This window comes from Vanellus vanellus, assembly GCF_965231255.1.
Source record: "Vanellus vanellus genome assembly, contig: HAP1_SCAFFOLD_1783, whole genome shotgun sequence".
NCBI lineage: Eukaryota > Metazoa > Chordata > Aves > Charadriiformes > Charadriidae > Vanellus > Vanellus vanellus.
This window is the reverse complement of record NW_028127717.1, coordinates 1-13,795: the sequence shown is the minus strand read 5'-3', so window position 1 is coordinate 13,795 and position 13,795 is coordinate 1. Positions and strand designations below refer to the sequence as shown.

General features: G+C 63.4%; 4 protein-coding genes across 4 annotated transcripts; all 4 read right to left on the bottom strand.

The window, feature by feature from the left end:
* Positions 1-678: 678 nt before the first annotated feature.
* LOC309685077 (interferon-like) lies at positions 679-1,257 on the bottom strand (the record flags this gene model as incomplete). The annotated part of the gene is made up of 1 exon (XM_082500884.1): positions 679-1,257. The coding sequence occupies one exon, from the start codon at positions 1,255-1,257 to the stop codon at positions 679-681; it is 579 nt and encodes a 192-aa protein (XP_082357010.1).
* Positions 1,258-3,660: 2,403 nt separating this feature from the next.
* Positions 3,661-4,239, bottom strand: LOC309685076 (interferon-like; the record flags this gene model as incomplete). The annotated part of the gene is made up of 1 exon (XM_082500883.1): positions 3,661-4,239. The coding sequence occupies one exon, from the start codon at positions 4,237-4,239 to the stop codon at positions 3,661-3,663; it is 579 nt and encodes a 192-aa protein (XP_082357009.1).
* A 2,403-nt stretch (positions 4,240-6,642) lies between these two features.
* LOC309685075 (interferon-like) lies at positions 6,643-7,221 on the bottom strand (the record flags this gene model as incomplete). The annotated part of the gene is made up of 1 exon (XM_082500882.1): positions 6,643-7,221. The coding sequence occupies one exon, from the start codon at positions 7,219-7,221 to the stop codon at positions 6,643-6,645; it is 579 nt and encodes a 192-aa protein (XP_082357008.1).
* A 2,425-nt stretch (positions 7,222-9,646) lies between these two features.
* Positions 9,647-10,225, bottom strand: LOC309685074 (interferon-like; the record flags this gene model as incomplete). Its single annotated transcript, XM_082500881.1, has 1 exon — positions 9,647-10,225. The coding sequence occupies one exon, from the start codon at positions 10,223-10,225 to the stop codon at positions 9,647-9,649; it is 579 nt and encodes a 192-aa protein (XP_082357007.1).
* Positions 10,226-13,795: the final 3,570 nt, after the last annotated feature.

Below are 13,795 nucleotides of genomic sequence, written 5' to 3'. Positions count from 1 at the left end.
CTGCCCGGAGCCTTCTCTTCTGGGGGCTGAGCAGCGGCGGCTCTCTCAGCCTGTCCGCGTAGGAGAGGCGTTTGGTGCCTCTGAGGATGGTGTTTGTGGCCCTGGTGTGGGGCCGCTCGGACAGGTGCGTGGCGTGGCGTGGCGTCCTTGTCCTGAGGCCTGCAGAGCTGATGCTGAGCTGGTGTGAAGCGGGGTGGAAGGTGGAAGGTGTGGAGGAGGCGAGGGCCGTTGAGACGTTTGTGGTGACGATGGCTAAAGCCCGGCAGAGGTTTTGCAAAGAGGTTGAGGGGAGCGCGTCCTTGGGGAGGTGCCGGAGCGAAGAGCGGGCGCGGGATGTGCAGAGCCCTGTTGGGAGCAGGGCTGGGAGCAGGTGCTGAGTGGCGGTGTCTTCCCCCCACCCCAAAGGCTGGTTCCTGTGCTTGTGAGACGAGAGGCAGTGGCCAGCTTTTTGCAAGAGGTCTTTATTTTCTGTCGAATAAATAGGTGAATAAATAGATAAAACCCATTGTGGAAATAAATAGAGCGGGTTCTATAAATAGGGGAGGGGCCAGTGGAGGCTGAGGGTGCAGGGCCGTTCTTGCGGCGGCTCTTGCCCCGGGTGAGGGGAGGCGGGAGGACGGAGGTGGGCATGGGTGGTGGTGGGGTGTGGGGCGGTGCGGGTTGTTGTTGGTCGTTGGGCTAACGGCACATGGTGCGTGTGAGGTTGTGGAGGCGTTGGAGAGAGGCGCGAGCTTCGAGGCGGACGTGGTCCCAGGCGCAGGCGCTGTGGTTGTGGGTGCGGAGGAAGTCCTGGATGCGCCTGAAGTATTTGTTGATGCTGAGCACGAGGTTGCGGGGCCCTTGGGCTTGGAAGAGCGTGCCGTTGGCTGGCAGGCATTGCTGGAGCTGCTGGCTGTGGTGGTGGAGCTTGCTGAGGAGGCGATCCCGTGCCTGGGCGTCCCAGTGTTGGGGGGTGCTCTGGCTGCTGAGGGTGGCGAAGAGGTTGTCGAGGATGTGTCGGGCGGTGGCGGCGGCTTGCTGTGGGTGGTTGGTGTGGCGGAGGGTGTCGGGGAAGGGGAAGGGCGGCTGCTGGTGCTGGCAGGGCTGTGGCGGGCTGGGAGCCATGTCCTGGAGGCTCTTGAGGCTGTCCCAGAGGAAGGTGGCGTGGCAGGGAGGCAGGTGGTGGCAGGCGAGGGTGGTGGCGAGAGCCGTCAGGAGGAGCAGGAGCGCCGGGGCGCCGTGCGGCAGGCGGGTGTGTGGGGTTGCGGGCGCAGGCATGGTGGGGGTGTGGGCGGTGGTGGTGAGGAGCCTGGTGAGGCTCGTTGGTGGTGCGGGTGGGCGCTGTGCTTGGGGTGCTGCCGGGTGCGCGGCTTTATGCGGTGCGGCGGCTTTGCCTTCCTCGCTTTCTGATTGCGGCGAGTTTCCGGCTGTGGTTTTCATTTTTGGCTGGTGGCTGTGGTGGTCTTGGGGAAGTGCGTTGGTGGGGTTGCTGGTGGTGTGTTGTGGGGATGTTGGCTGTAGTGGTTGAGCGGGGGATGCGAAAGCGCTGGGGCAGAGCCCATGGGGGTCAGGTGTGCCGGCGGGAGGCGTGTTAGGGTTTCCCTGCTGCCTGCAGGGCGAGCTGCGGTGCCTCTTTTCTGCCGCGGAAGTCTCCCTTCCTGCCCAAGGGTCTTTTCCGTCTGTCGTGCCCTGGTGCTGGTTGTGGTGTGTTTTCCTTTCACTTGTGGCTCGCCTTTGCTTTCATCTTAGCTGGCCTTTCCTTTTCGTGTTGGGAAGGGTTGTGAAGCGACGTCACTTGGCAGAGGCTGGGGAGCCCCTGGCTGGAGGGAGGGCGCGGGGGTGGCGGTGGCTGGCGAGGAGGTGGCTCTGGGTGTAGGCACGTGAGCATTGGACGTGTTTGTGGATGGAGCTGCCCCGGCTCCCGTGATTGAAGGTGGCGAGCATGGGGAGGAAAGGCGGGAGGCAAGGCCGGAGGAAAAGGAAGAGGAAAAGGGAAGAGTTTTGCTCCTGCTGCTGGCACCACGTTGGGTCCGTGGCTGTGGTGCCCCGCGCGTGCCCCTGTAGCAGGGGTCTCGTTGCGTTGTGTCTGCCTCCTTGCCTGAGGTGTCTGGAGAGCAAAGTAGAAAATGTCCCCCGTAAGGAAAGGGTCTTGCCTTTGGGATGGCCTGAGCCCCTGCGGGCCTAGAGGAGAGGTGTCCAGGAGTCCTGTGGAGGTGGAGCTGTTGCAGCTGATGGAGTTGTAGAGCTCCAGTGGGAGGAGGAGGTGGAGGGTGAACTGGCTGGGGTTGTTGTGTGCCTTCGGAGAGCAAGGATGGCGTTCTGCTTGCATGAGAGCCGCTGGGGCGTGTTTTCTGCAAGCTTTTGGCGCAGGGGAAGGGCGTGTGTGGTGGTGGTGGTGGCGGCAAGGCGGTGTCGGGCTGGGAGCCGTGGTGGTATGAGGCCACGTGGTGCTGGTGGGTGCTGTGCTTGGGGCGCTGGCTGGGGCGCGACGATTTGGCGGACGGAGGGGCCGTGCCTGCAGGAGGTAGGCTGATGGTGGAGGTGCGTGGCTGGACCTTGTCCCTGTTGCCCTGGAAGAGCTGGTGCTGCAAGGTGTTTTCAAGCAGCGCAACGAGAGAGCTGTCGTGAGCAATGGGGGAAGTGGGAAGAGAAGGCGAACGCCGCCGGATCCAAGGCATAGAATCGCGTCCTGGTTTGGGTTGGGAGGGACCTTGGGAGGCCATCTGGTGCAACGGCCCAGCGATGAGCAGGGACCTCTTCAAGTGGGTGCGGTTGCTGCGAGTGCAGGGCACCCTGACCTGGAATGTTTGCGGGGCCGGGGCACCTCGCAGCTCTGCGGGCACCCCGTTGCGGTGTTTCAGCACCCTCGTGGCAAAAACTGTCAGGCTTGCATCTGGTGTGAATCTCGCCTCTCTTGGTTTAAAGGCGTTACCCCTTGTCCTATCGCTCCAGGCCCTACTGAGAAGTGTGCCCGCTAAGTCTGTCTTAGGAGCCCCCTTGAAGTCCTGCAAGGGCGCACTAAGGCCTGCCCGGAGCCTTCTCTTCTGGGGGCTGAGCAGCGGCGGCTCTCTCAGCCTGTCCTCGTAGGAGAGGCGTTTGGTGCCTCTGAGGATGGTGTTTGTGGCCCTGGTGTGGGGCTGCTCGGAGAGGTGCGTGGCGTGGCGTGGCGTCCTTGTCCTGAGGCCTGCAGAGCTGATGCTGAGCTGGTGTGAAGCGGGGTGGAAGGTGGAAGGTGTGGAGGAGGCGAGGGCCGTTGAGACGTTTGTGGTGACGATGGCTAAAGCCCAGCAGAGGTTTTGCAAAGAGGTTGAGGGGAGCGCGTCCTGCGGGCGCGGGATGTGCAGAGCCCTGTTGGGAGCAGGGCTGGGAGCAGGTGCTGAGTGGCGGTGTCTTCCCCCCACCCCAAAGGCTGGTTCCTGTGCTTGTGAGACGAGAGGCAGTGGCCAGCTTTTTGCAAGAGGTCTTTATTTTCTGTCGAATAAATAGGTGAATAAATAGATAAAACCCATTGTGGAAATAAATAGAGCGGGTTCTATAAATAGGGGAGGGGCCAGTGGAGGCTGAGGGTGCAGGGCCGTTCTTGCGGCGGCTCTTGCCCCGGGTGAGGGGAGGCGGGAGGACGGAGGTGGGCATGGGTGGTGGTGGGGTGTGGGGCGGTGCGGGTTGTTGTTGGTCGTTGGGCTAACGGCACATGGTGCGTGTGAGGTTGTGGAGGCGTTGGAGAGAGGCGCGAGCTTCGAGGCGGACGTGGTCCCAGGCGCAGGCGCTGTGGTTGTGGGTGCGGAGGAAGTCCTGGATGCGCCTGAAGTATTTGTTGATGCTGAGCACGAGGTTGCGGGGCCCTTGGGCTTGGAAGAGCGTGCCGTTGGCTGGCAGGCATTGCTGGAGCTGCTGGCTGTGGTGGTGGAGCTTGCTGAGGAGGCGATCCCGTGCCTGGGCGTCCCAGTGTTGGGGGGTGCTCTGGCTGCTGAGGGTGGCGAAGAGGTTGTCGAGGATGTGTCGGGCGGTGGCGGCGGCTTGCTGTGGGTGGTTGGTGTGGCGGAGGGTGTCGGGGAAGGGGAAGGGCGGCTGCTGGTGCTGGCAGGGCTGTGGCGGGCTGGGAGCCATGTCCTGGAGGCTCTTGAGGCTGTCCCAGAGGAAGGTGGCGTGGCAGGGAGGCAGGTGGTGGCAGGCGAGGGTGGTGGCGAGAGCCGTCAGGAGGAGCAGGAGCGCCGGGGCGCCGTGCGGCAGGCGGGTGTGTGGGGTTGCGGGCGCAGGCATGGTGGGGGTGTGGGCGGTGGTGGTGAGGAGCCTGGTGAGGCTCGTTGGTGGTGCGGGTGGGCACTGTGCTTGGGGTGCTGCCGGGTGCGTGGCTTTATGCGGTGCGGCGGCTTTGCCTTCCTCGCTTTCTGATTGCGGCGAGTTTCCGGCTGTGGTTTTCAGTTTTGGCTGGTGGCTGTGGTGGTCTTGGGGAAGTGCGTTGGTGGGGTTGCTGGTGGTGTGTTGTGGGGATGTTGGCTGTAGTGGTTGAGCGGGGGATGCGAAAGCGCTGGGGCAGAGCCCATGGGGGTCAGGTGTGCCGGCGGGAGGCATGTTAGGGTTTCCCTGCTGCCTGCAGGGCGAGCTGCGGTGCCTCTTTTCTGCCGCGGAAGTCTCCCTTCCTGCCCAAGGGTCTTTTCCGTCTGTCGTGCCCTGGTGCTGGTTGTGGTGTGTTTTCCTTTCACTTGTGGCTCGCCTTTGCTTTCATCTTAGCTGGCCTTTCCTTTTCGTGTTGGGAAGGGTTGTGAAGCGACGTCACTTGGCAGAGGCTGGGGAGCCCCTGGCTGGAGGGAGGGCGCGGGGGTGGCGGTGGCTGGCGAGGAGGTGGCTCTGGGTGTAGGCACGTGAGCATTGGACGTGTTTGTGGATGGAGCTGCCCCGGCTCCCGTGATTGAAGGTGGCGAGCATGGGGAGGAAAGGCGGGAGGCAAGGCCGGAGGAAAAGGAAGAGGAAAAGGGAAGAGTTTTGCTCCTGCTGCTGGCACCACGTTGGGTCCGTGGCTGTGGTGCCCCGCGCGTGCCCCTGTAGCAGGGGTCTCGTTGCGTTGTGTCTGCCTCCTTGCCTGAGGTGTCTGGAGAGCAAAGTAGAAAATGTCCCCCGTAAGCAAAGGGTCTTGCCTTTGGGATGGCCTGAGCCCCTGCGGGCCTAGAGGAGAGGTGTCCAGGAGTCCTGTGGAGGTGGAGCTGTTGCAGCTGATGGAGTTGTAGAGCTCCAGTGGGAGGAGGAGGTGGAGGGTGCACTGGCTGGGGTTGTTGTGTGCCTTCGGAGAGCAAGGATGGCGTTCTGCTTGCATGAGAGCCGCTGGGGCGTGTTTTCTGCAAGCTTTTGGCGCAGGGGAAGGGCGTGTGTGGTGGTGGTGGTGGCGGCAAGGCGGTGTCGGGCTGGGAGCCATGGTGGTATGAGGCCACGTGGTGCTGGTGGGTGCTGTGCTTGGGGCGCTGGCTGGGGCGCGACGATTTGGCGGACGGAGGGGCCGTGCCTGCAGGAGGTAGGCTGATGGTGGAGGTGCGTGGCTGGACCTTGTCCCTGTTGCCCTGGAAGAGCTGGTGCTGCAAGGTGTTTTCAAGCAGCGCAACGAGAGAGCTGTCGTGAGCAATGGGGGAAGTGGGAAGAGAAGGCGAACGCCGCCGGATCCAAGGCATAGAATCGCGTCCTGGTTTGGTTTGGGAGGGACCTTGGGAGGCCATCTGGTGCAACGGCCCAGCGATGAGCAGGGACCTCTTCAAGTGGGTGCGGTTGCTGCGAGTGCAGGGCACCCTGACCTGGAATGTTTGCGGGGCCGGGGCACCTCGCAGCTCTGCGGGCACCCCGTTGCGGTGTTTCAGCACCCTCGTGGCAAAAACTGTCAGGCTTGCATCTGGTGTGAATCTCGCCTCTCTTGGTTTAAAGGCGTTACCCCTTGTCCTATCGCTCCAGGCCCTACTGAGAAGTGTGCCCGCTAAGTCTGTCTTAGGAGCCCCCTTGAAGTCCTGCAAGGGCGCACTAAGGCCTGCCCGGAGCCTTCTCTTCTGGGGGCTGAGCAGCGGCGGCTCTCTCAGCCTGTCCTCGTAGGAGAGGCGTTTGGTGCCTCTGAGGATGGTGTTTGTGGCCCTGGTGTGGGGCTGCTCGGAGAGGTGCGTGGCGTGGCGTGGCGTCCTTGTCCTGAGGCCTGCAGAGCTGATGCTGAGCTGGTGTGAAGCGGGGTGGAAGGTGGAAGGTGTGGAGGAGGCGAGGGCCGTTGAGACGTTTGTGGTGACGATGGCTAAAGCCCAGCAGAGGTTTTGCAAAGAGGTTGAGGGGAGCGCGTCCTGCGGGCGCGGGATGTGCAGAGCCCTGTTGGGAGCAGGGCTGGGAGCAGGTGCTGAGTGGCGGTGTCTTCCCCCCACCCCAAAGGCTGGTTCCTGTGCTTGTGAGACGAGAGGCAGTGGCCAGCTTTTTGCAAGAGGTCTTTATTTTCTGTCGAATAAATAGGTGAATAAATAGATAAAACCCATTGTGGAAATAAATAGAGCGGGTTCTATAAATAGGGGAGGGGCCAGTGGAGGCTGAGGGTGCAGGGCCGTTCTTGCGGCGGCTCTTGCCCCGGGTGAGGGGAGGCGGGAGGACGGAGGTGGGCATGGGTGGTGGTGGGGTGTGGGGCGGTGCGGGTTGTTGTTGGTCGTTGGGCTAACGGCACATGGTGCGTGTGAGGTTGTGGAGGCGTTGGAGAGAGGCGCGAGCTTCGAGGCGGACGTGGTCCCAGGCGCAGGCGCTGTGGTTGTGGGTGCGGAGGAAGTCCTGGATGCGCCTGAAGTATTTGTTGATGCTGAGCACGAGGTTGCGGGGCCCTTGGGCTTGGAAGAGCGTGCCGTTGGCTGGCAGGCATTGCTGGAGCTGCTGGCTGTGGTGGTGGAGCTTGCTGAGGAGGCGATCCCGTGCCTGGGCGTCCCAGTGTTGGGGGGTGCTCTGGCTGCTGAGGGTGGCGAAGAGGTTGTCGAGGATGTGTCGGGCGGTGGCGGCGGCTTGCTGTGGGTGGTTGGTGTGGCGGAGGGTGTCGGGGAAGGGGAAGGGCGGCTGCTGGTGCTGGCAGGGCTGTGGCGGGCTGGGAGCCATGTCCTGGAGGCTCTTGAGGCTGTCCCAGAGGAAGGTGGCGTGGCAGGGAGGCAGGTGGTGGCAGGCGAGGGTGGTGGCGAGAGCCGTCAGGAGGAGCAGGAGCGCCGGGGCGCCGTGCGGCAGGCGGGTGTGTGGGGTTGCGGGCGCAGGCATGGTGGGGGTGTGGGCGGTGGTGGTGAGGAGCCTGGTGAGGCTCGTTGGTGGTGCGGGTGGGTGCTGTGCTTGGGGTGCTGCCGGGTGCGTGGCTTTATGCGGTGCGGCGGCTTTGCCTTCCTCGCTTTCTGATTGCGGCGAGTTTCCGGCTGTGGTTTTCAGTTTTGGCTGGTGGCTGTGGTGGTCTTGGGGAAGTGCGTTGGTGGGGTTGCTGGTGGTGTGTTGTGGGGATGTTGGCTGTAGTGGTTGAGCGGGGGATGCGAAAGCGCTGGGGCAGAGCCCATGGGGGTCAGGTGTGCCGGCGGGAGGCGTGTTAGGGTTTCCCTGCTGCCTGCAGGGCGAGCTGCGGTGCCTCTTTTCTGCCGCGGAAGTCTCCCTTCCTGCCCAAGGGTCTTTTCCGTCTGTCGTGCCCTGGTGCTGGTTGTGGTGTGTTTTCCTTTCACTTGTGGCTCGCCTTTGCTTTCATCTTAGCTGGCCTTTCCTTTTCGTGTTGGGAAGGGTTGTGAAGCGACGTCACTTGGCAGAGGCTGGGGAGCCCCTGGCTGGAGGGAGGGCGCGGGGGTGGCGGTGGCTGGCGAGGAGGTGGCTCTGGGTGTAGGCACGTGAGCATTGGACGTGTTTGTGGATGGAGCTGCCCCGGCTCCCGTGATTGAAGGTGGCGAGCATGGGGAGGAAAGGCGGGAGGCAAGGCCGGAGGAAAAGGAAGAGGAAAAGGGAAGAGTTTTGCTCCTGCTGCTGGCACCACGTTGGGTCCGTGGCTGTGGTGCCCCGCGCGTGCCCCTGTAGCAGGGGTCTCGTTGCGTTGTGTCTGCCTCCTTGCCTGAGGTGTCTGGAGAGCAAAGTAGAAAATGTCCCCCGTAAGCAAAGGGTCTTGCCTTTGGGATGGCCTGAGCCCCTGCGGGCCTAGAGGAGAGGTGTCCAGGAGTCCTGTGGAGGTGGAGCTGTTGCAGCTGATGGAGTTGTAGAGCTCCAGTGGGAGGAGGAGGTGGAGGGTGCACTGGCTGGGGTTGTTGTGTGCCTTCGGAGAGCAAGGATGGCGTTCTGCTTGCATGAGAGCCGCTGGGGCGTGTTTTCTGCAAGCTTTTGGCGCAGGGGAAGGGCGTGTGTGGTGGTGGTGGTGGCGGCAAGGCGGTGTCGGGCTGGGAGCCGTGGTGGTATGAGGCCACGTGGTGCTGGTGGGTGCTGTGCTTGGGGCGCTGGCTGGGGCGCGACGATTTGGCGGACGGAGGGGCCGTGCCTGCAGGAGGTAGGCTGATGGTGGAGGTGCGTGGCTGGACCTTGTCCCTGTTGCCCTGGAAGAGCTGGTGCTGCAAGGTGTTTTCAAGCAGCGCAACGAGAGAGCTGTCGTGAGCAATGGGGGAAGTGGGAAGAGAAGGCGAACGCCGCCGGATCCAAGGCATAGAATCGCGTCCTGGTTTGGGTTGGGAGGGACCTTGGGAGGCCATCTGGTGCAACGGCCCAGCGATGAGCAGGGACCTCTTCAAGTGGGTGCGGTTGCTGCGAGTGCAGGGCACCCTGACCTGGAATGTTTGCGGGGCCGGGGCACCTCGCAGCTCTGCGGGCACCCCGTTGCGGTGTTTCAGCACCCTCGTGGCAAAAACTGTCAGGCTTGCATCTGGTGTGAATCTCGCCTCTCTTGGTTTAAAGGCGCTACCCCTTGTCCTATCGCTCCAGGCCCTACTGAGAAGTGTGCCCGCTAAGTCTGTCTTAGGAGCCCCCTTGAAGTCCTGCAAGGGCGCACTAAGGCCTGCCCGGAGCCTTCTCTTCTGGGGGCTGAGCAGCGGCGGCTCTCTCAGCCTGTCCGCGTAGGAGAGGCGTTTGGTGCCTCTGAGGATGGTGTTTGTGGCCCTGGTGTGGGGCCGCTCGGACAGGTGCGTGGCGTGGCGTGGCGTCCTTGTCCTGAGGCCTGCAGAGCTGATGCTGAGCTGGTGTGAAGCGGGGTGGAAGGTGGAAGGTGTGGAGGAGGCGAGGGCCGTTGAGACGTTTGTGGTGACGATGGCTAAAGCCCGGCAGAGGTTTTGCAAAGAGGTTGAGGGGAGCGCGTCCTTGGGGAGGTGCCGGAGCGAAGAGCGGGCGCGGGATGTGCAGAGCCCTGTTGGGAGCAGGGCTGGGAGCAGGTGCTGAGTGGCGGTGTCTTCCCCCCACCCCAAAGGCTGGTTCCTGTGCTTGTGAGACGAGAGGCAGTGGCCAGCTTTTTGCAAGAGGTCTTTATTTTCTGTCGAATAAATAGGTGAATAAATAGATAAAACCCATTGTGGAAATAAATAGAGCGGGTTCTATAAATAGGGGAGGGGCCAGTGGAGGCTGAGGGTGCAGGGCCGTTCTTGCGGCGGCTCTTGCCCCGGGTGAGGGGAGGCGGGAGGACGGAGGTGGGCATGGGTGGTGGTGGGGTGTGGGGCGGTGCGGGTTGTTGTTGGTCGTTGGGCTAACGGCACATGGTGCGTGTGAGGTTGTGGAGGCGTTGGAGAGAGGCGCGAGCTTCGAGGCGGACGTGGTCCCAGGCGCAGGCGCTGTGGTTGTGGGTGCGGAGGAAGTCCTGGATGCGCCTGAAGTATTTGTTGATGCTGAGCACGAGGTTGCGGGGCCCTTGGGCTTGGAAGAGCGTGCCGTTGGCTGGCAGGCATTGCTGGAGCTGCTGGCTGTGGTGGTGGAGCTTGCTGAGGAGGCGATCCCGTGCCTGGGCGTCCCAGTGTTGGGGGGTGCTCTGGCTGCTGAGGGTGGCGAAGAGGTTGTCGAGGATGTGTCGGGCGGTGGCGGCGGCTTGCTGTGGGTGGTTGGTGTGGCGGAGGGTGTCGGGGAAGGGGAAGGGCGGCTGCTGGTGCTGGCAGGGCTGTGGCGGGCTGGGAGCCATGTCCTGGAGGCTCTTGAGGCTGTCCCAGAGGAAGGTGGCGTGGCAGGGAGGCAGGTGGTGGCAGGCGAGGGTGGTGGCGAGAGCCGTCAGGAGGAGCAGGAGCGCCGGGGCGCCGTGCGGCAGGCGGGTGTGTGGGGTTGCGGGCGCAGGCATGGTGGGGGTGTGGGCGGTGGTGGTGAGGAGCCTGGTGAGGCTCGTTGGTGGTGCGGGTGGGCGCTGTGCTTGGGGTGCTGCCGGGTGCGCGGCTTTATGCGGTGCGGCGGCTTTGCCTTCCTCGCTTTCTGATTGCGGCGAGTTTCCGGCTGTGGTTTTCATTTTTGGCTGGTGGCTGTGGTGGTCTTGGGGAAGTGCGTTGGTGGGGTTGCTGGTGGTGTGTTGTGGGGATGTTGGCTGTAGTGGTTGAGCGGGGGATGCGAAAGCGCTGGGGCAGAGCCCATGGGGGTCAGGTGTGCCGGCGGGAGGCGTGTTAGGGTTTCCCTGCTGCCTGCAGGGCGAGCTGCGGTGCCTCTTTTCTGCCGCGGAAGTCTCCCTTCCTGCCCAAGGGTCTTTTCCGTCTGTCGTGCCCTGGTGCTGGTTGTGGTGTGTTTTCCTTTCACTTGTGGCTCGCCTTTGCTTTCATCTTAGCTGGCCTTTCCTTTTCGTGTTGGGAAGGGTTGTGAAGCGACGTCACTTGGCAGAGGCTGGGGAGCCCCTGGCTGGAGGGAGGGCGCGGGGGTGGCGGTGGCTGGCGAGGAGGTGGCTCTGGGTGTAGGCACGTGAGCATTGGACGTGTTTGTGGATGGAGCTGCCCCGGCTCCCGTGATTGAAGGTGGCGAGCATGGGGAGGAAAGGCGGGAGGCAAGGCCGGAGGAAAAGGAAGAGGAAAAGGGAAGAGTTTTGCTCCTGCTGCTGGCACCACGTTGGGTCCGTGGCTGTGGTGCCCCGCGCGTGCCCCTGTAGCAGGGGTCTCGTTGCGTTGTGTCTGCCTCCTTGCCTGAGGTGTCTGGAGAGCAAAGTAGAAAATGTCCCCCGTAAGCAAAGGGTCTTGCCTTTGGGATGGCCTGAGCCCCTGCGGGCCTAGAGGAGAGGTGTCCAGGAGTCCTGTGGAGGTGGAGCTGTTGCAGCTGATGGAGTTGTAGAGCTCCAGTGGGAGGAGGAGGTGGAGGGTGCACTGGCTGGGGTTGTTGTGTGCCTTCGGAGAGCAAGGATGGCGTTCTGCTTGCATGAGAGCCGCTGGGGCGTGTTTTCTGCAAGCTTTTGGCGCAGGGGAAGGGCGTGTGTGGTGGTGGTGGTGGCGGCAAGGCGGTGTCGGGCTGGGAGCCGTGGTGGTATGAGGCCACGTGGTGCTGGTGGGTGCTGTGCTTGGGGCGCTGGCTGGGGCGCGACGATTTGGCGGACGGAGGGGCCGTGCCTGCAGGAGGTAGGCTGATGGTGGAGGTGCGTGGCTGGACCTTGTCCCTGTTGCCCTGGAAGAGCTGGTGCTGCAAGGTGTTTTCAAGCAGCGCAACGAGAGAGCTGTCGTGAGCAATGGGGGAAGTGGGAAGAGAAGGCGAACGCCGCCGGATCCAAGGCATAGAATCGCGTCCTGGTTTGGGTTGGGAGGGACCTTGGGAGGCCATCTGGTGCAACGGCCCAGCGATGAGCAGGGACCTCTTCAAGTGGGTGCGGTTGCTGCGAGTGCAGGGCACCCTGACCTGGAATGTTTGCGGGGCCGGGGCACCTCGCAGCTCTGCGGGCACCCCGTTGCGGTGTTTCAGCACCCTCGTGGCAAAAACTGTCAGGCTTGCATCTGGTGTGAATCTCGCCTCTCTTGGTTTAAAGGCGCTACCCCTTGTCCTATCGCTCCAGGCCCTACTGAGAAGTGTGCCCGCTAAGTCTGTCTTAGGAGCCCCCTTGAAGTCCTGCAAGGGCGCACTAAGGCCTGCCCGGAGCCTTCTCTTCTGGGGGCTGAGCAGCGGCGGCTCTCTCAGCCTGTCCGCGTAGGAGAGGCGTTTGGTGCCTCTGAGGATGGTGTTTGTGGCCCTGGTGTGGGGCCGCTCGGACAGGTGCGTGGCGTGGCGTGGCGTCCTTGTCCTGAGGCCTGCAGAGCTGATGCTGAGCTGGTGTGAAGCGGGGTGGAAGGTGGAAGGTGTGGAGGAGGCGAGGGCCGTTGAGACGTTTGTGGTGACGATGGCTAAAGCCCGGCAGAGGTTTTGCAAAGAGGTTGAGGGGAGCGCGTCCTTGGGGAGGTGCCGGAGCGAAGAGCGGGCGCGGGATGTGCAGAGCCCTGTTGGGAGCAGGGCTGGGAGCAGGTGCTGAGTGGCGGTGTCTTCCCCCCACCCCAAAGGCTGGTTCCTGTGCTTGTGAGACGAGAGGCAGTGGCCAGCTTTTTGCAAGAGGTCTTTATTTTCTGTCGAATAAATAGGTGAATAAATAGATAAAACCCATTGTGGAAATAAATAGAGCGGGTTCTATAAATAGGGGAGGGGCCAGTGGAGGCTGAGGGTGCAGGGCCGTTCTTGCGGCGGCTCTTGCCCCGGGTGAGGGGAGGCGGGAGGACGGAGGTGGGCATGGGTGGTGGTGGGGTGTGGGGCGGTGCGGGTTGTTGTTGGTCGTTGGGCTAACGGCACATGGTGCGTGTGAGGTTGTGGAGGCGTTGGAGAGAGGCGCGAGCTTCGAGGCGGACGTGGTCCCAGGCGCAGGCGCTGTGGTTGTGGGTGCGGAGGAAGTCCTGGATGCGCCTGAAGTATTTGTTGATGCTGAGCACGAGGTTGCGGGGCCCTTGGGCTTGGAAGAGCGTGCCGTTGGCTGGCAGGCATTGCTGGAGCTGCTGGCTGTGGTGGTGGAGCTTGCTGAGGAGGCGATCCCGTGCCTGGGCGTCCCAGTGTTGGGGGGTGCTCTGGCTGCTGAGGGTGGCGAAGAGGTTGTCGAGGATGTGTCGGGCGGTGGCGGCGGCTTGCTGTGGGTGGTTGGTGTGGCGGAGGGTGTCGGGGAAGGGGAAGGGCGGCTGCTGGTGCTGGCAGGGCTGTGGCGGGCTGGGAGCCATGTCCTGGAGGCTCTTGAGGCTGTCCCAGAGGAAGGTGGCGTGGCAGGGAGGCAGGTGGTGGCAGGCGAGGGTGGTGGCGAGAGCCGTCAGGAGGAGCAGGAGCGCCGGGGTGCCGTGCGGCAGGCGGGTGTGTGGGGTTGCGGGCGCAGGCATGGTGGGGGTGTGGGCGGTGGTGGTGAGGAGCCTGGTGAGGCTCGTTGGTGGTGCGGGTGGGCGCTGTGCTTGGGGTGCTGCCGGGTGCGCGGCTTTATGCGGTGCGGCGGCTTTGCCTTCCTCGCTTTCTGATTGCGGCGAGTTTCCGGCTGTGGTTTTCATTTTTGGCTGGTGGCTGTGGTGGTCTTGGGGAAGTGCGTTGGTGGGGTTGCTGGTGGTGTGTTGTGGGGATGTTGGCTGTAGTGGTTGAGCGGGGGATGCGAAAGCGCTGGGGCAGAGCCCATGGGGGTCAGGTGTGCCGGCGGGAGGCGTGTTAGGGTTTCCCTGCTGCCTGCAGGGCGAGCTGCGGTGCCTCTTTTCTGCCGCGGAAGTCTCCCTTCCTGCCCAAGGGTCTTTTCCGTCTGTCGTGCCCTGGTGCTGGTTGTGGTGTGTTTTCCTTTCACTTGTGGCTCGCCTTTGCTTTCATCTTAGCTGGCCTTTCCTTTTCGTGTTGGGAAGGGTTGTGAAGCGACGTCACTTGGCAGAGGCTGGGGAGCCCCTGGCTGGAGGGAGGGCGCGGGGGTGGC